The sequence below is a fragment of the Phascolarctos cinereus genome, unplaced genomic scaffold (genome assembly GCF_003287225.1).
Source record: "Phascolarctos cinereus isolate Bilbo 61053 unplaced genomic scaffold, phaCin_HiC Scaffold_5;HRSCAF=322, whole genome shotgun sequence".
NCBI classification, from domain to species: domain Eukaryota; kingdom Metazoa; phylum Chordata; class Mammalia; order Diprotodontia; family Phascolarctidae; genus Phascolarctos; species Phascolarctos cinereus.
The window spans coordinates 364,468,278-364,492,876 of NW_027555958.1; the positions used below are offsets into that span (position 1 = coordinate 364,468,278).

The window sequence follows — 24,599 nt, forward strand, 5'->3', positions numbered from 1 at the left end:
TAAGTCAATATCTACCGTATTTTAATATACATACTGTCTGAATCCCAAAATTTCCAGAACTCATAGGATGTCATATAAGATCATAGACCAGGAACTTACAAGAATCACCTAGGCCATAGAGTCCAACTCCATAATTTAGTAGATGAGGAAACTAAGTCCCAGGTAGTTCCTTGCCCAAAGTTGCACAGATAGTTTCAAAGGTGGGGTCTCAACCTTTGACCCCAGAGCCTGTGCTTTTTTTCCCCCTTAGAATGCACTAAAATGAGATTTGACCTATGTTTTATTTCTTTAAGTTTCTTAAAGATATTTTCTTCCTTTATAGGCTGTTTTCCCATCCATCTGCATCCTTAAGCTATGTAGTTACAGATCTCCAGCCATATACGGCATATGAGCTGAGGTTGATTGCCTCCAATGCACATGGTAGCACATCCAGTGACTGGACTTCATTTGTAACCACAGAGGACAGTAAGTATCTGGCCCTGCATAGCTAAGTGTCATCACAATAGGGAGTCTTGATTGCCTTGTCTTTCCCCAAAATATGATTAGATGGTAACATTCATTTATGAGTAGGGAAATGTAGAACCTAGAAAAAAGTGAAGGACTTGAGAGTTAGAGGATTGAGACCATGAAGATTCACTCACAGTTATTGATAATGGGCATACATCTCCTCTTTTGTATAAATACCTCTGAATAATTGACTGGGCAAAAAGGTTACAATCACTTTAGTGATATAGCCTAGACGCAGTGATATAGTTGGGCTTGGAGTCAGAAAGACCTGAGTTCAAATATGGCTTCCTAGCTGAATGATTCTGGGTGAGTCAACTTTTCTCAACCATATATATGTCTTTGCAAATGTTAAAATGCTATGATACATGTTAGCTAATAATAATGGATAACTAGCATTCATATAGTATTTTCACACTTGAACTTTACAAATATCTCATTTGATCCTCATGACAACCTTGGGTGGTAGGTAGGCGCTATTATTATTATCCTCATTTTACAGATGAGGAAACTTAAACACAAATTGTGAATTGCCTAGGGTCATGCATCTAGGAAGAGTCCGAGGTCATATTTGGACTCAGGTCCAGTACTCTGACCACTATGCATGCTAGTTTGTTATTGTTATTGTTGTTTTATTATTTGAAAGAATTTCAGAGTTTTAAGTTTGTCAATAAATGTTTATTGATCACCTATATGCTCCCTACTTCTCTCATTCTGATACAAAAATGCTTAGCTAGAGCCTTCACATATTATTTCTGAAAGCAGCCTCTTCGTAGTAGTTAACTCTACTGAAGAAAGGAATTATAATTCAGGGAAAATAGCTATCTCCATGATTTACAATGATACATAGTAGGGATGGCCTGATTCACCCAAAATGGATAATGTTCCTTATTATTTTTGTATGGCTTTGCCCAGATTCACTGGGAAAATATTATGTGCTTGAATATATTTGCCCTAATAGGATTCAGTGTATATAAACAAAGCTCAAGAATTCTCCCTATGTGTTCCGTGTATAAATTCAATCTGCATGTATGAAGTGAACTAGGATTTCATATCTTTGAACTTTCAGGTTTTTCAAGTCATTTTATGAAATCATCTAGACTCTTCCGAGACTGGGTTGCAAAAACTTTTTGCTATCACAGTCCTTATTCTGAATTTGGGTACCTGGGCAGACTTGAGGGAAGGGAGAGTTGGAGTGGTAGGGTTAGAAGGAGGTTTCAAATAGAAACTATGAGGTTGTTACTGAAGAGATTATCTCAAAGAAGTGATCAGGGCAGGGTGGGGACAAGGCAAAGCTCCCTTGGAATGCATATCAAGGATGTATTGACATTGATCATCATTGTGCACCTCCCAATAAACATGCAGACATTTATGATCAGGTTCAGTTGTTCTTGGAGAGAGGTAGTTCATCACCCAGGAAGTCTGGCCTTTACCCCTGTGATATAGCTGACAGCTATTGACTTCCAACCTCATCCCCAAGTAGTGCAAAAGGGCTGGGGATGTTATGACACTGGGAGAGGTATGTCAATAGTTATCCATCTTGACCCTATTAAGCAATGCAGATGATCTAAGAAACTAGAGGGTATGAAGACAGCAGAAGGATTCAAGGTATGGGCCAGTGGACCAGGGTTTTATTGACTGCTAGAGGAAGAAGCTTGACTCTCTAAATATCAGTGCCCTGAGGCAAAGCCCCACACTCACCACAACCTAATTACAACTCTGGTTGCCAGGTTATTTGCTTAGCAAAAAAACAGGATGGGTTCCTACAATCAAGAAGGCTGTATATTGATCAGCAAAAAAAAAAAAAACAGAACAAAACATATGATTACCAGCATTTGAAACAATACAAATTACAGACAGATTTTATTTTCAGTACAGATCCCTTAATTTGACCATATCAGCAATATATAAAGTATCAGAATCAGTAATTTTCCCACCACTTCTTTAAAGCTATAGCTGAAACTTGGTTATTTTTATTATGAGTCCTATTATTATGCAATAACATTAAAGTTGGCCCGTCTTTGATTATCTCTCTTCTCCCCCACCCTCCCTCATAAGTAAATAGAGATGTTTTAAGGAGTGCATTATAAATGTAACCTCTTTGAAAATATCTTGACATGTATGCATATATAATATGCAGTATTTATGCGTATATATATATACATATATATACATATATATATATACATATATATATATACTATATATACATATATATATATATACATATATATATATACATATATATACATATATATATATATACATATATATATATACATATATATATATATATATATATATATTTGTGCATGTGTACTGTTATTCTAGACTTTTGTTGATCAAAGAATCAGGTTCCCTTAGGGCAGAACATTCTTCTTATATGTAAGTTCAACACTCTGACCTGTATATTAATGTGTGCTAGACCTTGGGGGACCATTTATTGCATTTCACTCACGATTTACCAAATGGTTCCCTTGAGGACCAACTGAGTTAATGTGCCCTTCAAAAGTACCTAACTTGCTCTCAGGGAGTAATTTACACTCTCAGGAAGAATTAGTCTGAGTATTAAATATTACTGCCCATAATGATATTTATTTATTTAATCATATGAGCTTTAAAGAAGAGGAAGAATACCTCACTGATATTGATATTTAAAAGATTACTCTATGTCATGTTAGGCTGTAGAGTGAAGAAATCTCTTCCTTTGTCACCTTTAATTCCTACTTAGCCCTTGCAGAAGAAGTGGCATTTCAGTGACCACAGATGTCCACCTGGGTTCACACTCCTAATATGATGGTGTCTGGGATTAACCTTGTCTCCATTCTATAAATGAAGCCAGATTCCAGATATTGTAGGGAAGCCAGCGAGCAATGCAACTTCACCGCATTAACATGCTTCCTGCATCACCCCTGCTTACCTATTCATTCTAAAGTAAACATTGCCAGTTAACAATGTGGGTAGAGCATCTGTATGCAGAATCACTTCCACCTATGTGGCCAGATATGCTGTATCCTCTAGAAACAGAGGGTGACCTACCCTTCTGTATGGTTTATGACAGTCCGTCTTTTTCTCACTCCATGCCTGGTGGTGATTATGATGAGGTAAGCATAGAACACTGGGCACACTGGCCTATCAATCTTTCAAGGATCTCAATTTTGTCAATGTAGTGACTACCTCCATTTATTGTAACCCATCTGTGACTGCATGGTTTCAGAAAGTTGCCTGAAGTGACCTTAAGTGACTTACCTACTAGTAAATATCAGAAGCAAGGTTTGAACTCAGATCTTCCTGACTTAATCCAAGAACCGTTAATATGCCACACTTCTTCTCTGCACACTCTTATCTACTGCTAACAGTTCCATTCTTAACAGACTCAAAGAAACAAAATATGCCTTAACCTTTCATTCACTGGTAAGTCTTATTGCCATACATTCACATCCATGAACCTATCACATATTTTAAAAGATCATCTTACTTCAAATAGATAAGTTATTCCTTTGTGCAAATGCCCTGTGTGTACACTCTGAAGTGGATTGCATCAAAGCGAAGTCAAGGCTGGTGATTTGCCTTTCCAATTGAAGTTACCAATGTATTTTCACCCCTGAAACACGGTGACAGTGCACTCTATATTTTGGGTGTCAATGGAGATGGATACCATTGCTGAAAGGATGTGCAATTGAGTTGACAAAGACTGAGTGATTGGCACTGGGCACAAGCAGTCTTTCTGTCAGAGCTTCATCTCATTGCTTATAAAACCACCCATCTTGACAGCTCCTTGCCACAACTGCACTTCATATTTGATCCTGACCAGCATCTCTCACATTCCTAAGTGCAATTTCCAATGTAGAAATTTCACATATCATCTTACACAGTGAAACAGAGAAGTCACCTCATGCTCCCATTTGAATTTCACACCATCAACAAGCACATTTCATTGCATCAGCCACAGATTCAAAAAGAAAAAAAATCTTTCTGCCAAAATGTGTCATCAAAATCCATATTTTTAGTTTTACATTTCACAACAGTGATTTCCATCAAACCTATGATGAAGCTGAAACAGTCAAAGAGAGCCAAGCATAGGGGAAAAGTAGTTATAGTTAGGGAAACAAATCCTTGGGTATAAAGATAAGCTCTCATAGAAGGAAAAGGCTGTGGGGAATTTTAATAGATTTTTTCAAATATTTTGTCATTTACATTTGTGTGCCACCAGTACCCAATTCTATGCATTTTTAAAAATCTAGTGTGCTGATGCCAAATAATAATAATGCACATTTCCTATGAATATTTTAAGCCATGTTAAACATGTGTTAATAAAAGATGTTTGTTCCAGCCAACTTGGTCAGTGTAGTGTTAGACTATTGCAACCAGATAAACACAAACAATACATGAATTTTCCTTATGTGCCGCTGGCACTCCAAGCACCAGGAATGTATGCAGCTTGCAGAAAATATATTAAGGTTGTGTTAGACTTGGAAGCATGTGATAAATAAAATGAAGTCTCTTATCAAGCACTCTAAAATTAAGATAATTTGAAACAGGGTGTAACCATCTCTTCTGATTGTCCTATGGGAGCCACACTACCCATGCTTTTCATTCTTCATGCTCATAAATATTTTTCATCCTGTTGGTACATGCAGAAATTATAGTTTTTGGTTCAAATGAGTATTTTTCTTCCAGACTAGGCTAATACCTAGACATACTATTCTGTGTCTCTGCATCTTAATCCCTTAAATTCTTTTAAATGCATGCAGAATATCTGATCCCAAAGGCTCAAGTACAGATTTCTGATCTATTACAAATCTACCCCAAAGGAAGACAAGATTTCACACTTTCTTTTAAAGACCTGATTTCTCTTAGGGGAACTAGATTTTATATTTTTTTTCAAAATTTTCTCCATGTGTAGATTACAAGATCCAAATCAATTTAATGACCATTTGGAGTATTTGCAACACCAATATTACATGGAAATTTTTCATTAAGGTAGTTTCATATTTGACTTCATATTTGACATAATGATTTGACTGTAGAGCAGCCTATTCAGTTACTACTTTTAAGGATGCCATTAAAATATCTGATGATCTTCCAAATTTGTGTGGTATATATGGCTTAAAACTGTTGAACAGAGAGAATTACAAAATTATACTTAATGTTTTTTATAACTTTTACATATATAATCATAGGATTAAGTTCAGACTGCTTTTATTTTCTGATAGTTGTTCCCATAAAATTATTAGTTGTTTATGTTTTATGAGTTTTGGTAAGACATGGTACAGAAGTGAAGGTGTATAGCTCTTAATATTTTTTTTCAGTTAGGTGTAGCCATCATGGTAGCTAGGTAATGCAATGGATAGAGGACTAAACCTGGAACCAGGAGGACCCAAGTTCAAATTCTACTTCAGCTGCTTATTAGCTGTGTGACCCAGGCACTTAAGCTTCAGCTTCTTCAACTCTAAAATGGGGTGATTATAATAGTACCTACCCCCTAGGATTATTTTAAGGATAAAATGAGATAATATTATAAAGAGCTTCATAAACCTTAAAGGGCTATATCAAAGCTAGCTATTATGTTTATTTACTGGATTCACTCACAATATGTTGACATTATTATCATTCCTCTAATTTTTACTCTCTAAAATTGAAATGAAATAGTAAGGAATTAGGAGGACCTGGGTCTCAATACACCCACTTTTCCTATCTTCAGCTTACACTACTCTTTGAGAGGTCCTTTTCACAGTTTATGTTTGTAAAGCATGTGCTGATCACTTTAACACAGAACTGAGTCACCACGATGCTAAAGAGCCTCCAATAAACATCTAGACTTAACACTGCTTCCAGATTTAGACTGTGATGGATTTTGTAACCTTAATCAAACATTTTCCTTTTGGGCTTAAAATTCCTTTCTGACTTGAGTCAAAGAGTAGTCCTAAACAAGACTGTTGTGTGTGACAGAGAAAGAAATGGAGACAGAGAGATAGAGAGATAGAAGGATTTTAAAGAAATTGAAAAGTTGTTTTAGAGTTTTCCTTTCCAAACTAATTTCAAGTTTTCTTGCCTAAAAGGATATTAGAGGAATTTGCTAGAGCCCCAAACTGCAAGGCGGGAGAAGTACCATTGAGGCTAGCAATACTACTTTTGTTTCCAGAAAAATTAGGTAGGCTGGAGATGAAGGAAAGGTGTAGAGAAGAGATGGCTCAATAGCCCTCCCCATTCATGTCAATTAGTTGGCTATACCTTTAATTTAATGTTTCTGGATCTCATCAAAGACAGGGCATAGTCCACATAATAATAACTTACTTTATGTTTGCAAATAACTTTCCTCATAAAAAACCTGTGAGGGCAAGTAACTTAGTCGATCTATAATCTCAGTGTTTGTGAGGAACAACTAGGTGGTACACTGAATAGAGTGCCAGACCTAGAGTCAATAAGACTCATCTTCCTGAGTTCAAATCTAGCCTCAGACACTTACTAGCTGTGTGACCCTGAGCAAGTCACTCAACCCTGCTTGCCTCAGTTCCTCATCTGTAAAAGGAACTGGAGAAGGAAATCACAAACTATTCTAGTATATTTGCCAAGAAAACCCCAAATGAGGTCACAAAGAGTTGGACACAACTGAAATGACTGAACAGCAACAAATCTCAAAATTTGTACTCCCTCCAGTAATGGAGGGTACATCCATGCCCTCTTGGTGTTGTTCATCCTTTATTCTTGTAGAATGCCAATGACAAGGGTGATGTCTTGACTTACACATAAATTGGATTTGAGTGAGGCAGAACTGCACAGTATCATCAGCCTCACTCTCTCCTCCAGAGTCATCAAAGTCCAGTGGCAAAACAAAAGTCAAAACAACTGGCAGCAGCCCAGGATATGGTGGGTGACCTTGGCCTTTCTAAATTAAGGTTTTGCCCAGGTCTCAGTTTTTCTGAGGCAATGCCCATTCAGTGAAATCTAGAGTCATGAGGGTTTAAAGGCTTAGTCAAATAGCTCCATTTGAAATACTGTGGGCTTCTTTAAAGCCTGTTTTTTTTCAGAGTTTTATTTCAAGAAATCATTAACAAAACCTTCACAAAAGAAAAAGTAAATTGTCCCAACTTTTTTAAAGTAATAATTAATCAATGTAAATGCTCTCTTAAGTAGACAGTGAAACTATCATTATGCCTATTTTACAGATAAGGAAACTGATTTTCAGAGAGATTAAGGGACTTACCCAAGATGATATGATTAATTGGTAGGTATAAAAGCCAGAATCTGAACCCAGATATCCTGCCTCTAGATCCAGTGGTCTTTCCTGTATACAAGCAATTCTCAAAATTTTTGGTCTCAGGGTCCCTTTAAATTCTTAAAACTGTTGAGGACTCTGAAGAGCTTTTGTTTATGTGAGTTATATCTATTAGTATATTATTGATAATTAGAAATTAAAATTGCTAAAATTTTAGAATATTCATTTAATGATAGTGATAAGACCATTACATGTTAATATAATTAACATCTTGTGAAAATTGGCTATATTTCCCAAAACAAAAAAAAAATAGTGAGAAGAATAACATACACACAAACATACATACACACACATACACACACTTATACAACTAATCTGTAATATCTGGCTTAATAGAAGATAGCCAGATTCTCATATCGGTTTTTGTATTCAATCTATTGTGATATGTTTTGGGTGAAGAAAACGTGGTCTCCCACTTGTAGGTGGGACAAGGAAGAATATTTTAGTAGGCAAATATTTTCTTGCAGTATTATGAAAATAATTTTGACCTTGTAGACCCCCCACAATGGTCTCAGGAACCACCAGGGGTCTGCATAACATACTTTTAGAACTGCTGCTCTAAACCATGATTCTGCTGTCCAAAAATCATGTGCTATTTCAAAACTGAACAGAAAAATGTACATTAAAGGAAATACATAATTCCTTTTCTTTTCTTCTCCGTGTGTGGTTGAGATGTGGAAATGATGGAGAACAAGGAGAAATGTTTAGACTGACAGGGAAATAGGTACCCTAGGAAAACTCACTTCAATTAATTCTTTTTAAAGTAGCTTAACAGATGTATTAGTGTTCTTTAGAACACGTAAACTTTCTGTTGAATTAATTTAAATTATCCAACAAGTAAAAACATTCTGTTGTTAGTGAAGTTTAGAGTTTAATAAATGAACCTACATCCCTAACATATTACTTTTCTTGTAGAGGAAAAAAAAATATGAGAACCTCCTAAAATGAGGGTGGAGTATAGTTATATCAATGGGTTTCATTATGTTTAATGAAGAAACATGAACCGCCTCAGTAGTACTATGAGATTTATTCTCCCCCTCTCCATTCTAAAGACCTTTCCCTGCAATTGCTCTAAAGATTATCTCCCTAGCATACTGACAAGTTTAATGCATTAAACAATGAAGCAGGCATCTAGATTGCACACTGAGATTTCCTCTGTAGATTCATGATTAGAAGAGATAAATGAAGAAAGCTGATTTTAAAACACAAGTAAGATATCTGCCTGTTACTACTACATATGGTGTTTTCCTAGGAAAAGATTTTTTTTTTCCCAGTCACCCTGCAAGGACAAGGTTTTCTTCCAAGTGTTAAAACAATCTCGGTATTACTATATTCATGTGATATTCTGAGTATTAAAAAGCATTTGATTATCTTGTAAACTAATGACTATATTAAAGTTGTATTAATTATAAAATTAACATGAAGTTATATTCATTTAATTTTGCCAGTGGCCTCTGTAGAAAATATGGGGTTTTTTTAGGTATTAAACTTGGAACCATTAATAACCTCTCTTTTTCTCAAATCATTTATTTATTAAATGAATATAATGGGACTCTGGACCATGCAACATTCTTCTGGTTGAATTTCAACTCAAAACATGTATGGTGAAATCCTATTTTCTGGTCATCCACTGACCACTGTGCAATTATTTAACAATGACTTTTATACCTTAGATCTCCAAATTTGAACAATTGAACAGGCTTAAGGGCTACAACAGCTGTTTTGAATTTCCTTTATTAGCTGAAGATGGTCAAATACTACTGAGTGGCAATGAATCAGAGCACAGACGTCAATCAGGGGATGATAGCCTGGAACACCTAGGAAAATTCATTGTCAGTTATAATCGGAGTAATCCAGTGCTGGCCATTCCCATTTTCTTTATCTAATACTATTTATTATGTGTAAGACATGTTTTCTGTTATATCAAACACATTAAATAGATTGCCACCCACTTGCTCACAATCCATAATAGTTCATTTTGTCATAATATATCATCTTCTATAGCATATAAGAAAATAATGATGCCACTTTTTTAATTGTTTGAAGATCCCTGTAACCCCATTTTATGAAAGGTGATAATGAGTTCCAAATCCATCATAGGGGGAATTAAATTAGTTACAGGGGTATAGTATAGATAGTCAACAAGGGTTCCTTAAATGCTTACTATATGCTGGATACTATATGTGTGTACAAATATACATACAGACATAACAGAATGCATATATATATACATATATGTATATATGATGTTTACATATGAATACACATGCACATACACATATATATATATATATACATTTATGCTTATGTAATTATATAATATGTTTGTGTGTGTATATCATATCCCATTGACAGCTGTCCCATAGAGATTTGTTCAGTAATTTCAGTTGTGTCTGATTCTTCATGACCCCATTTGGGGTTTTCTTAGCAAAGATACTGGAGTGCTTTGCCATTTCCTTTTCTAGCTCATTTTACAGAAGAGGAAACTGAGGCAAACAGGGTTAAGTGACTTGCCCAAGGTCATACAACTGCTAAGTATCTCAGGCCATACTTGAATTCAGGTCTTTCTGACTCCAGAACCAGCACTCTATCCATTGTCCCACTTAGCTGACCCCATCTCATAGAGTACTGAGCATGTAGTTAGGAAGATCTGAATTTAAATCCTTCCTCTGATATTTTCTAGCTGTATGATCATGGGCAAGTCACTTGATTTTCCTGAGCCTCAAGCAATTAACTAACACTTAATCTAATATGCTATAAACAATGAAATCTCATATATCTATGATGTATTAATAACAGTTCCATATTGGAATGAGTTACTGGGAGTGTGGTGTTTCCTGGTCTCCTTTTTTATAAGTTATTTAAAATATCAAGATTAGTTTAAATATAGCCTTCTTAAAGGTAGCAGGGTAGAAAATGAGATGAAGGTGGAATAAATATCCTCTGTGATTTTAATTAGTAGGTGGTTTCCATCCATTTCCCTGCTCCAAAGATGAACCATTCTTAAACCAATCTGTACAGTTATCTTAAAACCTTAAAATAAGAGTACTCCATAATTTTTCTTGACAATATATATTTTGATGTCCTTATAGTCAGGAAATTCTTACTGACAGCTAACTTATATGCCTTTTGCTCAAATTTCCTTTGGCCTTCTTCTTAGTGAAATTTGAGAGAAGTAACTCACCACCATCCGAACAATATTGGTTCACCTATTTCTATTCTGCAATGTGCCTAAGATCTGGGAGTAGGGAGGACCTGAATTCAAGTTTGGCCTCAGATACATACTAGCTGTGTGACCCTGGGCAAGTCACTTAACCCTGTTTGCCTCAGTTTCCTCTTCTGTAAAATGAGCTGGAGAAGGAAGTGGTGAAGCACTCCAGTATCCTTAGCTTATTAGGGAATAGAATAATTCACTTTCCCTTCTGTATGATATTAATTAGATTCTCTTAAGGGAGTATCTAAAAGTTATGTTAACTATCAGACTACAGGATATTACTATATGTTTGACTTACCCATACACCATTTAACAGAGCAAACACATTGAACATGCATTAAGTGCCTAGAATGTGTACTCAGTTCTGGCAGAAACACAAAGGTCCTTTGCAATTTAATATCAAAATGAAGACTCAGAGATGTTGAGTGACCTATAGAAGGTCACTCAATCATGCAGTGGAAGAGATAGGACATGAACCAGGGGCTCAGAGCTTTGTCCACTATTTCTTGAGCAAGGTAATAATAGTAAATATAATGCTATGAGATTAGTCTAGTTTGCAGGATGAATTGTGGGAAAGGCTTAAGGCAACCTAAGTAGCAGTATGTACTTGGGTTGGTGGCAGTAGAAATGCTGAGGAAGTAGTGAATCCGATGGACATATTAAAGGCAGAATCAATGAGAACCTGTGTGTCATTGAATATGAGTCAAATATGACCCCTAGGTATCTTGACTGGGACACTGGTGGGGAATGGAGAAGTTAGGAATTAGAGTTTGGGGGGAGAAAGGATTTCTTTGGGTAGCTGTGGGAGTAGATTTTAATGTTAATGAGGAGAGTAAATATAAATCCAGAGGGGACAGCATTTCACTTTAATGAAGAGGTCAGTTGGTGGACCTGAAATGGTTAAAAGTTGTTTCAGGAAAATAAGATGTTCCTTAGTATCTCCTAACAGAAGGCAAGGCCAGAAGATCCATTCAGCCACTGAGAATTTCACAGACTTAAGCTGTCAGCCTCCCAACAGTGTTTGCACAAACACACTCACCCAGCTGGGAATAAAGGCTTCCTAATTCTCATAAAAAGTAAACAAATACAAACCTTTTGGTTCTGGACATGTGATTAGAAAAGATTAATCATAATCTCCTGTCTTCCTTTTCCAGTTGAGACTGAACTTTCAAAGCATATGAGCAAAATCGTCTTCCATAAAAGATAATTTCATTTGCCAAAATGAAACTACTCTCTGTTATTAATGCTGTAATGAAACGGCCTGAAATATGAATCCGTGGTCTTAACAGAAAGGATGCCCACGTTCCCTTCTCCAGGAGTTAGTTCTCTAAACAATTACACCCAAGGAAAGAGCTTTATGGTTTATTTTCATCATTGGCCAGCTGAGCTGTGTAGCTGTCAGACTTCCCGGCCCTCCCTCCAGTGACAACCGCATTGACAACATGTTATACTCCACATTGATTTTACAGTTAAGGAGCTGATTGTGATATATAGGGATTTTAAGAATTCAGCTGAGAGGCTGACTTTTGCCTTTTATCATTCCATTAAAATTTTATAACCATCTCTTTCATGTCATTTCATCCATGAATTCTTACTTTAGAAAGTGATAGCTACTGCTGTGAGCATAACTTTTCTCATGTTCAGAGCTTTTTATTGTATTAGCAAACTACCCCAATTATAGTTATTACTCATGTTTTACATAATTGTGGTGACCCTTTCAACCATGCAGTAGCATGCTAGTTGATTTGTATATATAGAATTAGATGATTCGGCTTGTCATTTAAAAAAGCACTAAATTGAAATAAGGTTGGGAAGCCAGTCTTTAACACTTTCCTATCCAGAGGGGCTAATTAGGATACCACTCGGAGATTTCCCTCCCGAGCTGCGTGAGTTTAAGGACTTCAACAAGCGGAGAATGAACACTCAGCTAGGCAGGGAAGCTAATAAAATGTATGATGGTTTGGAAGGGGAGGAGGGTTGCAAAATTGAAATTGAGCATCTCTTCCTTCCCTAGATAAGAGATCATCTTTAAGGAAAGACTGTGCTCTGTAGGGGTTTGAAGTGCAAGTTCATCTCATTATTGTGGATGTTTCACCTATAATACTAGCATCTTATTCAAAAGAAATAAAAGGCTTACCTTCATCATAAGAAAGAACAAACTACCTGATTCTTGATTCTTTTCTCTGAAGAAATTCACAGTTTGACAACTCATAGACAAGGAATAATTGGGCAAAACACTGATGGAACCCTTATTAGAAAAGGCAGAGCTTTTACTGTCCTTCCTTTCCTCCTTCTTTCTCTTTTCCTTCTTTCTTCTTCCTTCCTTCCTTCTTTTCCCTTCCCTTTTCTTCCCTTCTTTCTTCTCACCATTGATTTTGCCAATCTAAAATGTTAGGAGATTTTGATTTTTGCAAAACAATACAGCTACCTTTCAGGAGTTCACATGAAAAACATTCTAATCTAAATAACATGTTTAAAGACAAAAAGGGCCTATTCCCACTTTGATGCAATAATTGCTCTTGTATACATGATAACAAAAGAAAAAAAAATGTCATGGGGACCTTAGGAATTCTCTCAAAGGAAATCAAGCAGAAGGTGAAAACTGAAGCTTAGACCTGTCCCTGGAACTCATTTTTCTCATATGTAAAATGGAGGGAGATTGGGTAAGGACTTTGTAGCCTCCAAGGTCCCTTCTATCTCTATATCCATGATCCTATGACCTTCATCCATATTAGGGTCATTGTATTTGTATTTCCTCAAATGGGCTGTATTCCTTAAATTGCCAAAAAAAGTCTTAATTCCAGGGCTAGTGCCTTATAGAAGTATTCCTTTAAAAAAAGGATAGAGTGACTCTTGCTCCTCAATTATCAGTTCAGTGGCCAATGGACACTATAGATCCCACTTTGTAAAATTCTGCTGGTGCTGAGATAGCCCAAGCAGATAATGCAGAGTCACAGGATTTAGGCATTCATGATTGCATTTTAAGATTGAAACCCTAGATATTGGAAACTAAAGGCAAAAAAGAAAAGAAAAGAAAGAAGAATCAAAGCTGTTTTAAACAATTACTAAATCCAAGTATATCTTTTTTTTTAAAGATTTTCTATAAAATCTAATGTTCACAGAAAAATCTCATAAATGTCAAAATTGCTGTAGGCAGAAAAGGGGGATATAGTATTTTCTTGATCTGTTGTAGCAATTTATAGATTTCAGGACGTGGTTTATAAGAATGCTAAATGTTCTGGAATTACAGCTGTTACTGATCAGTGATTGAGCCAGATTTGTGTTATTGCACCATGTTCTTGCTTGTACCTAGAGAGCAGTAAAGCCTCAATATAATAAAAAGCACCTGCATTTTAAATGAAATTTCAATTGAAAAACTTAACAGCCCTTCAAATTGCAGAATTTAACGCAGCCCAGTAAAGCTTAAATAACACTTTGCCTCCGCAGGCTGAGGGGTTTGCATTCAAGGTGACTTGATTGTGTCGCATGGTGAAATTATTTACAATTAAGGAATTTCTCTGGAGGGCTGCAGAGTATTTGCTGTTCCACAGTACCTATGCAGGCATATGGTGGGCCTTTTTCAGTATTCATGGAGCCTCCTGAACCTTTATGATAATTGAATCAGTTAGAGTGCTGAGTGGAGCAAGCATAAAACCTGTTAACCTAAAGGTCAGCTCTGTGCATTGTTTATTTATCAGTAGGTGAAAGAGCTAAATCGGCAGCTTCTGTCACAGTCACAGTAAAAAATCACCTATAATATTAACAGGGAGTAGATAAATTGCAAAACATGGATTAGAATGATAAACAGAATGAGGTAAAATATGGAATATATAATGAGAGATGCAGAAAGACTTTACTAGGCTGTAAAATATGCAGGTTGGTTATGACAATGTTATTGGTTATAATTAGTCACTAGTGCTCTAGAAAAATGTCAACAAAAGCTAGAACTTAAGTTCTAAATGGCCTTCTTACACATCTCCATTCCTGTGTAATAATGTCCTAAAGGATGGTCATGCTATCAGACAGTATTTTCTAAAATCACTTCTGATAGACTGATCTCAAAACAAAATTCAAATTTAGTTTCTAGAGGAAAGTATAGTTTAAAGGTTACTAAATGTTTCTTATCCTGCTGGAGGAAAAGGAAAAAAAAAGTCTTAAGTTGTTTAGATCACTTACAGTTCTTTTCCCTTACAGAACCAGGACCTATCGACCCTCCATTTCTTTTGGATGTGAGGTCAAGAGCAATGACTCTCAAGTGGCAACATCCTTCAAGACCCAATGGTGTTATCACCCATTATAACATTTACAAAAATGGTCATTTTCATTCAGTGCTTCCAGGAAGGGCCTCTAACAGCACAGTGCTTCACTTATGCCCTAATACTACCTACTATTTTCAGGTAGAGGGCTGTACTTCAAAAGGATGCTCTCTTTCACCTGAGACCCAGGCTGTATGGACTCTTCCAGATGCACCAGAAGGTATTCCAAGCCCAGAACTGTATTCTGATGCACCAACATCTGTGCTTATATCTTGGAAACCCCCTCTTTACCCCAATGGTCTGGTGGAGAACTTCACTATTGAGAGAAGGTCCAAAGGAATGGAACAAGTGACCACACTGGTGACCCTCCCACGGAATCATTCCATGAAGTTTATTGATCAAACTTCTGCTCTCAACCCATGGACAAAGTATGAGTACCGAATACTAATGAGCACATTTAATGGAGGCACAAACAGCAGTGCTTGGGTAGAAGTTACCACAAGACCCTCAAGGCCTGCCGGGGTACAACCACCTGAGGTACTGGTGTTGGGACCAGATATGGCCAAGGTAGGATAATTATTGTTTTTTTTTTTTTCCCCTTTTGCAGACTTACCCTTGATTGACTCTGTGTGGAACAGAGCCATCTACTGGCAAAACTAGTAACTCTATTGCCTTAGGCATTAGCTGAAGAAGGTAACATTCTGGCCAGTGGCCCAAACCATTTTGAATTCGGCGTCAGTTTTTCATCTGTTCCTGTATCCCCTTAATTATATTGTTGAGATGCTTCCATTTTCCTCACACACCTGAAATGCTTTGAATGTCACAATGGGATGCTTAGCTTAACCACCACGTCAGATTTAAATAGATCAAAAAATGAGAAGAGTCGGGGAAATAGTAAGGACTGGATTAGTATGCTAACAGAAGGTCCAAGTTACCAATATTCTGATTAAAAAATGATCAAAGAGCAAAATGATTGGCAAATGAAGTAAAAATAGCATATTACAGGTCTATCTAGGAAGTCTTCAATTATTCACAACATTCATCTGGGAATGAGCTCTAGAGGACAGGATAACTACCATTGTTTTGGCTTGCATACAAACTTCATTCAAGGGAAATTAGTGTAACCAAACAGGAGGGAGTTTTGTAGCTTAGAAGCCTCTTTTGTGTAAATACACACATGCTTCCATGGATTCAGTCTTGTACTAGTGCCAAAAGCATTGGTACAGTAGCTTCAGTAGCTTGCTCACCAGAGCGCAAAACAAAGGCCATTTGCATAAAAGCAAAGTTCATCTGTTAAAATTATTATTTGGGTCTCTATTGTGTTGATGCCAGCCCTTCTCACCCATACCTCCTCACTAGGGGAACAATAAAAGACATTCAAAAATATAGAGTTAGAAGAATTGAACTTAAACTATAAAAAAACTACATTTTTTTTGTTTTTTCATTAATTAGCATCAATGTGAGATAGACTGAACTTTGCACTTTCACTATTAGAAACATGAAAAGTCAATAGAATTTTATCTTGTTTCTATATTTAAAAAAATTAATTTAAAGATTATGGTGAAGTGTTTACTATATCAATTTGTCATGGTGAATTTTTTAAAAATTCCTCAGCATATCAAAAGATTTAGTCTCGTACAAATGTGTTGGTAATCTTTGTAATTGTTTTCCATTTAAAGGAAAATTAACCTTGAAGTGGTTAATCGTTCTGGAAATATTTTTTTGTTTTGTTTTTCCTGGTAGGATTGACAAAAACTTTGTAGCCATACCAATTGATAAGATATTATCGAGTCTTCCTCCTTCAGAATGGCAAGGCTTCAGAATGGGCATATCTTGGATTCCATCTTTTTGAATTTGAACAACTAGGCATTGCTTCTCAGGGAAAGTTTGAAAATGGACAAATCACTTTCATTTTTAGTTAAATGATAGCCATTCATGCATGGGTCTATCTGGCTCAGCATAGCTGCATGAGGATCAAAGGTAGGCAAAGACAATTTATCAGACTTATTGTCTTTTCCCATTTCCTTTGATTGCCCCTTCCTACTTTTTACCTCATCCAGCAACAAAATCACACTTACAGCCTGTCAACCTGAAATGGAAAAGGTTGTACTAGATGGGGAGACAGAGAGGGCAAAATATGGATCATTTTTAAAGTTCCAACATAAATTCTAGGCATTCCCATGAGTCCCCTGGGGCAATGATAACCCCAGGTTAGGAATCTGAAAGTATATATGACTTGGTGCCTGAAATATGTAGAAACTGTGCACTAGCGATGACTTTAAAAAAAATGAAACTTTTATTAGTGTTCAAATTATTGCAGGAAAATCAAAAGCTATCAAGAGGCAGAGTCAGCAAGAATATTCAGTCTCATCTAGAACTTGGTTAAGCATTTTGAAACAGTTGCTTTAGTAGCATAAGCTTTACATTATCAAATTATAAACAGAAGTAAGATCTTTAGGATACACTGAAGATTTTCAGGATGTGAGGCATAGTTGGCAAACAGAGAAATAGTGGATGACCTGTAACCTTGAGACAGAAAGCTTGAAGATATTAAAAAGAATTTGAATGCCAAGGTGGGAAGGTGTGGGGGAGTGGGAAAGGGAAGCTATTTCTTAATGCCAATTCTAGTATAATATCTTGTGTATTTTTAGTCATAGTTTTAGAAGGGATATGCTTTCCCATCTGAACCAAAAACTCCTATTCTTATCTCTAGGTGTGAGTGGTGTCCTTCTGAGACACAAGATACCCTGAGATACAATATGCTGCTAAATTGCAGCCATAATGCCCCAAACTTCCATGTTCTATGACTGCCATGTGCTTTTCTATCTCCTCTACCTGCTTGAGAGATTTTGAAACTTGAATCATGGGCATTGTCTAGGATTGCTGGTTTCAATTAGTAAGCTCTGTCCTTACCTTTTTAATTGTGGATTCCTAGTAATTGGCTGTTGATTGTCTTTATGGCAGACATATAGAAGACTATTGAAGTCTATTGGTCATGTCTGTTAGCAGATACAAATGAACAGCTTCTGCCCCAGCACTGTTCTAGGTACTCAAGGAAAGGGGATAAATTTATTTTATTTTTTTAAAGAAAAAAGGATGAATTTCTTAACAGACAGACTTTTTTTAATGAAAAAAGGATGAATTTTTTCACAGACAAACATGAAACCTGTCCTTGAGGGCTGGGGGAACCAGAATGCACACATACATAATACATTTTGAAAACTGTTATAAATTCATGTGCCAAGTGTGAACTGTTGTGGTATTGAATCAAGTCAGTGAACATAGATTAAGCATCTATGTTTTATGGGATCCTTTGTAGAAATGAAGGGAAAGACAAAAATTTATTAAGACATGGTCTCTACCCTCATGGAGCCTACTGTTTAGCAGAAGCATTGGAAGCATACACTAATAACCACAGTACAAAATAAAGCACCTTAAGTTTTGCAAAGCATTGTAGATATATTATCTCCATTGATAACTTCTTAACAATCCTAAGAAGTAGGTTATAATTATCCACATTTTACAGATAAGGACGCAAAGGCTGAGTGAGGTTAAGTGATTTGCCCAGGGCCACACAACTAGTAAGGTTGTCAGGTGGGATTTGAACTCAGATCATATTGAGTCCAAGTCTGGCAGTGTAACCCACCAATGCTAATTGGCTGCCCCTAATGGAGCATGGTAAGGGCAGAAGACAAGTATTAGTAAAATATTTTATGTGGTCCAAGGAACCAAGAACCACAGAAGGGACATGGACTTTTGGGACAGACAGGATAAAGTCAACTTCCTTGAAATTTTACTTGAAAGAAAAGGATAGCAGTATGTAGTGTTGTAGATTTTCTCTTTAGAAATGGTGAAAGTAATGTGCTTTTGTAGAGTTTTCTATTTTCCCAGTTTAAGAAAACTTACGAGGTAAATTTGTCTAATATTTCAAATGCTCACATATCGGTCAGTTCAGCTTTTGCAAGATACTCATATGTTCAAGCCTTCCAGCTAACACATGTAGCTCTAATAAACTATGAATTAAAAGTCATACTGAATTCCTTATTTCTGTTTAAGAAAGGTGTGTTCACTGAAAATGAGATATGAAAATGATGTTTATTTCTTTTAACTAAAGCATTGGTTTTGCTGGTTCTGTGCTTGCTAACCATTACCATGTTAATTATCAAGGGCATGAGTTTTGATCATCTCCAAGGAATTCCAAGAATTCTCCTGTCATGGTTCTACTTTCTATGTTTTCTGTCAGGAAATTAGGAAAAGGAACACAGTAAAATACCCAAGTAATAAAGGGTCAAGGATTTGACCTTATGGACTTTCTGTTTGGTATTGATAAGAGAGAGATTGAATAACACTGAAGAATGGAAGACATTTTGACCTATAGTGTGACCAAATTAGTTGTATATAACACAGTTTAATTTTTTTTTTTAACCTTTGAGAATGATTGCTTTATGACCCTATATTTTTCCAGTGATTTTGGTTGAGAACACCGTAATACATCTTGGAGAGACACTTAATAATATGACTTTAGGATTTTAGAGTTTGGATGTTAGAAATCATCTAGTGCTACTCTTTCATTTTACAAATAAGTTAAACTGAGCCTATGGAAGTTAAGTAATTTACTAAAGGTCACAAAAATCTGAAACTGGAACCTAAATTTCCTGATTCCTAAGCTTTTGTTATTTCAAAAATGTCTTGCTAATTTTAAACATTCAGCTGTATGCTAACTTGGACTTTTTCTTGAGGAGAGTCCAAGCCGCTTCTTAAAAAGACATTGTCCTTACCAAAAAAGAGGCTTATTCTTTATTCTCAGTGCCACACTCTTTATATCACACCACATACTTAGTCTGTGATATACAGTAGAATGAAGAGAAAGGAGGAAGTTGTTTCTATTTTTAATATTAACTCTGTCAAGCCTAGGGTAAATTGTAGATACTATACAACATTTTTTTTTCCTGGAGAATAACAACATAAAATTTAAGCTATTTAAATTGATGCATTAACTTATTCAAATTATTTATTAGGTTAGTTTTTAGAGCTGAAAGTCATTGAAAGCTAATAGCCTGAAAATATTTTTAACTACCTAAAAATTAATAGTAATGCTAAATGTGTGATGTTATTTATAGGAAATTAAGACAAACATTTTGACTACAGAGATTTGTATAATTTTAGAATTCTAAGTCACTCATAGACTGTTTCCTCATCTGTTAAAAGGAAGTAATAATAGTTATAGAACTTAACTCAGGATTGTTGTGGGAATCAAATGAAATAATATATATAAAGGGCTTGGGAAACCTTATAACATTAGATAAGTGTAATAATACAACAATAATTGTTATTATTACCACCATTATACATAAAGAAGATATAGCCAAATGAGGAAATCCAGAAACCATACTAGGGGAACATTGTGGAGAGCAATGTTTGTATGAAAATTATCAGAAGAAATAAAATTATTTTGTCACAGGAGTACGTTACATATCACCTGGATAGGATGATAAATTAGATAAGGAGTTTTGAAGGACTTCAACAATCCAGACATCTGCTGGAACATCTCTGTCTTTCTGTCTCTGTCTGGCTTCCCGCCCCCAGACACCTACTCATATTTTTAAAAGCGGTTAATAAATTAATGATTTACTTAATGGTAATTTCATCCTTCCTAAGAAATCATGGGAGGAATTGTAATTCTGGATCAGATCCTGACAAACCTAAAGGATGAAACTTAAATGAAGTATAAATAATAGCAACCTTGGACAACAAATGTTCACTGCATCTTAGAGTTTAGAATAGAGAAACAAAGAAAAGCTCCATTCAGTGTAATATAAACATACTTGAAGACATCAGACTTTATTAAGTTCAGACAAAGAATCAAAAGGTATTTACAGGGATAGTCAGCTCATTCAACATGGGAAGCTCTCAAGAATGAAATTCTGGAGATCAGACAATGAACAAATGATTCCACTGAAGAAGAAAAAAGAGCTCCCAGAAGTTATTAACATGACCACACAGGGAACTCATCACCCAACTCACAGGCTTAAAAGATGTTCATTGATGAAGGACTCTGGGACAGAAAAAATGAAGATATGTACAAAATAATAGCAAGATAGCAGAAGAATAATTTCAGGGCCATTGAGGCCCACAGTGAGCTGAGGCTAGTGACAATTATTTTCTTCATCATTTTTTTTTGGTGGGGGAGGTCTCCTTTTTCATGATTTTCTTGCATCACTCTCGTTTTTCTTCCCAGTTTTTCCTCTACTTCTCTTACTAGCTTCTCAAAATTCTTTTTGAGCTCTTCCATGGCCTGGGACTAATTCATATTTTTTTTCTTGGAGGCTTTAGATGTAGGAGCTTTGACTTTGTCGTCTTCTTCTGGTTGTATGTTTTGATCTTCTTTGTCACCAAAGAAAGATTCTGTGGTCAGACTTTTTTGTGCTGTTTGCTCATGTTTCCAGCCAATTATTTGAGTTTTAAACTCTTTCTTAAAGTAAGAGAGTATTTTCAGTGTGGAGAATGTACTGCCCCAAGCTTCAGGGGTTTTGTGCAGCTGTTTTCAGAGATACTTCTAGGCACTTGTAAATTTTCAGTTCCTGCAAGGTGATATGATCAAGGATGAGGTGTTTACTCCTTTCCTGACTTTGGTCTATAAGTGACCACAAGCACTCTTTTCTGCCTTGTAAATGTAAGGAGGATTCTCTCTTCACTGCCACTACAAGCTGCGCCATGCCAGTGCTCCTCCCCACCCCAGGACCACCACCCAGGACTGCAATCCAGATCCAAGCACAGGCAAAGCAAGAGAATCCTGCCTCAGCACCAGCAAAGAGATCCCTGCAATGCCCCTCTGATCAGCCACTTGATTCCCTCTTCATCTGTGGGCTGAGAGCTCTGGAAGAAGCTGCCACCCTGGGGCTGGGACAGGACTGGGGCTGGGAATGCTCCTTTCTCACAGTGGTCAGACACACCTTTCCTACTTACTTTCTAAGTAGTGTTTGGCATTTGTGGGTTGAGAAGTCTGACAACCACCACAGCTCTCCTTGATTCAATCCCCTGAGGACTGCTCCAGGTTTGCTGAGGCCCTGTTTTTGCCTGGGTGGCCCACACTGAACTGTGCTCCTCTCCTAGCCCTGTGCAATGGACCTTTCTAATCAACTATCCAGGTTGTCTTGGGCTGGAAATTTGTTTCACTCTGTCATTTTGTGGGTTCTGCTGCTCTAGAATTTGTTTAGAACCAATTTTTGCAGGTATTTGGAGGGGTTTGAGGTAAAGCTCAAGAAAGTCACTACTTTTACTCCATCATCTTGGCTCCACCCACTAATGACAATTGTTGAGGAAAATGAAAATGAATTCCTTTAATCTGCTGGCAAGAAGGGACATGGATGGCAATCAAAGAAAATAGAAAATGATAATGAACAACTGTGAGAGACTGAATTTCTCAACTTGATTCTCATAGGATTATAAATGATAGAAAAAAATCCCTGAATTTGGAAGAGACTTATGAAGCCATCTAATTGAACCCCCTCATTTTACAGATGAGAAAGCTGAGATCCAGAAACATTAAATGACATATGTAAGGTCTCACAAACAGTAAGTGACATAATTAGTATCTGTGTTTTCTTCCAAGGATGATAATATTTATACTAGAAGTAATTTTTTTAAAAAAAGATTACTTCCAAGAAATTGGGGTTCAAACCCCAAATGAGTGAGGAAATAAAAGCACCTGGTTGCCTTCAGTGAGTTCTAAGTCACCAGGCCCTCAAGATGATTGAGTACTATGGTACAGAAAGAAATAGATATAATTGTTGAGCTACTGGTAATGACCTTTGAAAGCAATGTTGCTTTCATGAAGCAATTTTGGGAGTTCTGGAGAAGGAAAATGTCCCAATTTTCAAAGAAAGAGAATATGATAGAATCTGCAAACCACAGACCAATGACAAGAATTCTGTTTTTAGCAAAAATAATGATTTAATTATTAGAGGCATGGTTTGTGAGCATTTTTATGGGAAAATAGTGGTCACTAACAGCCTGACCATGTGACGTTAACCTCATGTTTTTTTTTTCTTTGATAGGGTAACCAGATTGATAGATCAGAGAAATTCCATCAACTTTTTATACATATAAAGACTCCTAAGTTATCTTTTGGACAAGATGCTTTGAAATAGGCTAAATGATAATAAGTGATTTGGAAGTAGCTGAATGACTAGATCCATAAACTAGTGATTAATAATTTGCTATCAGCTCGAGGCAAGGGAAGGAAACAAAGGAAATTCTTGACCCTGTACTGTTATTTTTTTCTGTTAATTATATATACCTCATATTCCCAAATGACTTCCTTTATATTAAAGCAACCAAGTTATATTTATCAAATTAACCTTGTTTTTCTTGAATTTCTCTAGAGACTGACACATAAATTCTGTGGAAACTTTTGGGCAAACAATCACCATAAATACTGCAATATGCAATGACCAAATGCATACATGATAATACCAACCCCTTTATTTGCCTCTCTAAAAAGAACCCAGGCACTATCCTTCTGTTTAGATTCAGCCTCCTTTTTTCTTCTGATTTCTTCTGTAGAAGAACAGCAAAGTTGATACGATTCACTTCCTCTCATTACTTGAAGATGTATTGTTCAATGGACAAAGATTTCATTTTCTGTAGCACCAATAATTAAACTTATGTTTGTAGTTAGTTTAAAGATTATGTGATTCTTAGTAACCTTAATTCCTTTTCCTGCTATTCTCTCACCTTCATGGAAAACACAGAAGAGGATCATCTAGGACCCTGTTTCTTTGTTTTTATTGGACCTGTGACTTTACCTATGATGAAATCCCTCTTCCAATACAGATCAGTCACTCCTCTGCAATGTAGTCTTTTTTTTTTTCTGGCACTGAGTAAAGTCCAGATTTATTTTAAACTTTCAAAAGAGGTCAAACAAGATGATTTCCAATTTAAAGGGAAAAGAAAGAAAGAAAGAGAGAGAGAGAGAGAGAGGAGAGAGAGAGAGAGAGAGAGAGAGAGAGAGAGAGAGAAAGGAAGGAAGGAAGGAAGGAAGGAAGGAAAGAAGGAAGGAAGGAAGGAAGGAAGGAATAGATGGATGAATGAATAAATAAACAAATGAATGAATAAATAAATAAATGAAAGCAGCCCACTTAATCTTTCAGTGTGTAGTCAGAGAAATGAGACCTAGCTGAATATTGAGAACTGCTATTAATAACATAGGGCCTTAGAGTCGACTGACAAACCTAGAGATGAAATGATGTAGGCAGGGTCACATAGCCACCATTCTATCCACTATGACACTCTAGCCCTTAGGACTATATTTGTATGCTAAAGATTAACATCCTGCCCTATGCAT

The 24,599-nt window shown here is 36.3% G+C and overlaps 1 protein-coding gene across 1 annotated transcript in view; it reads left to right on the forward strand.

The window, feature by feature from the left end:
* The window catches only part of USH2A (usherin), a 962,202-nt gene that overhangs the window by 628,080 nt on the left and 309,523 nt on the right, over window positions 1-24,599 (forward strand). The window contains 2 exon segments of the mRNA XM_020982269.2: window positions 323-465; window positions 15,192-15,820. Coding sequence (XP_020837928.1) covers window positions 323-465; window positions 15,192-15,820 — 772 coding nt within the window.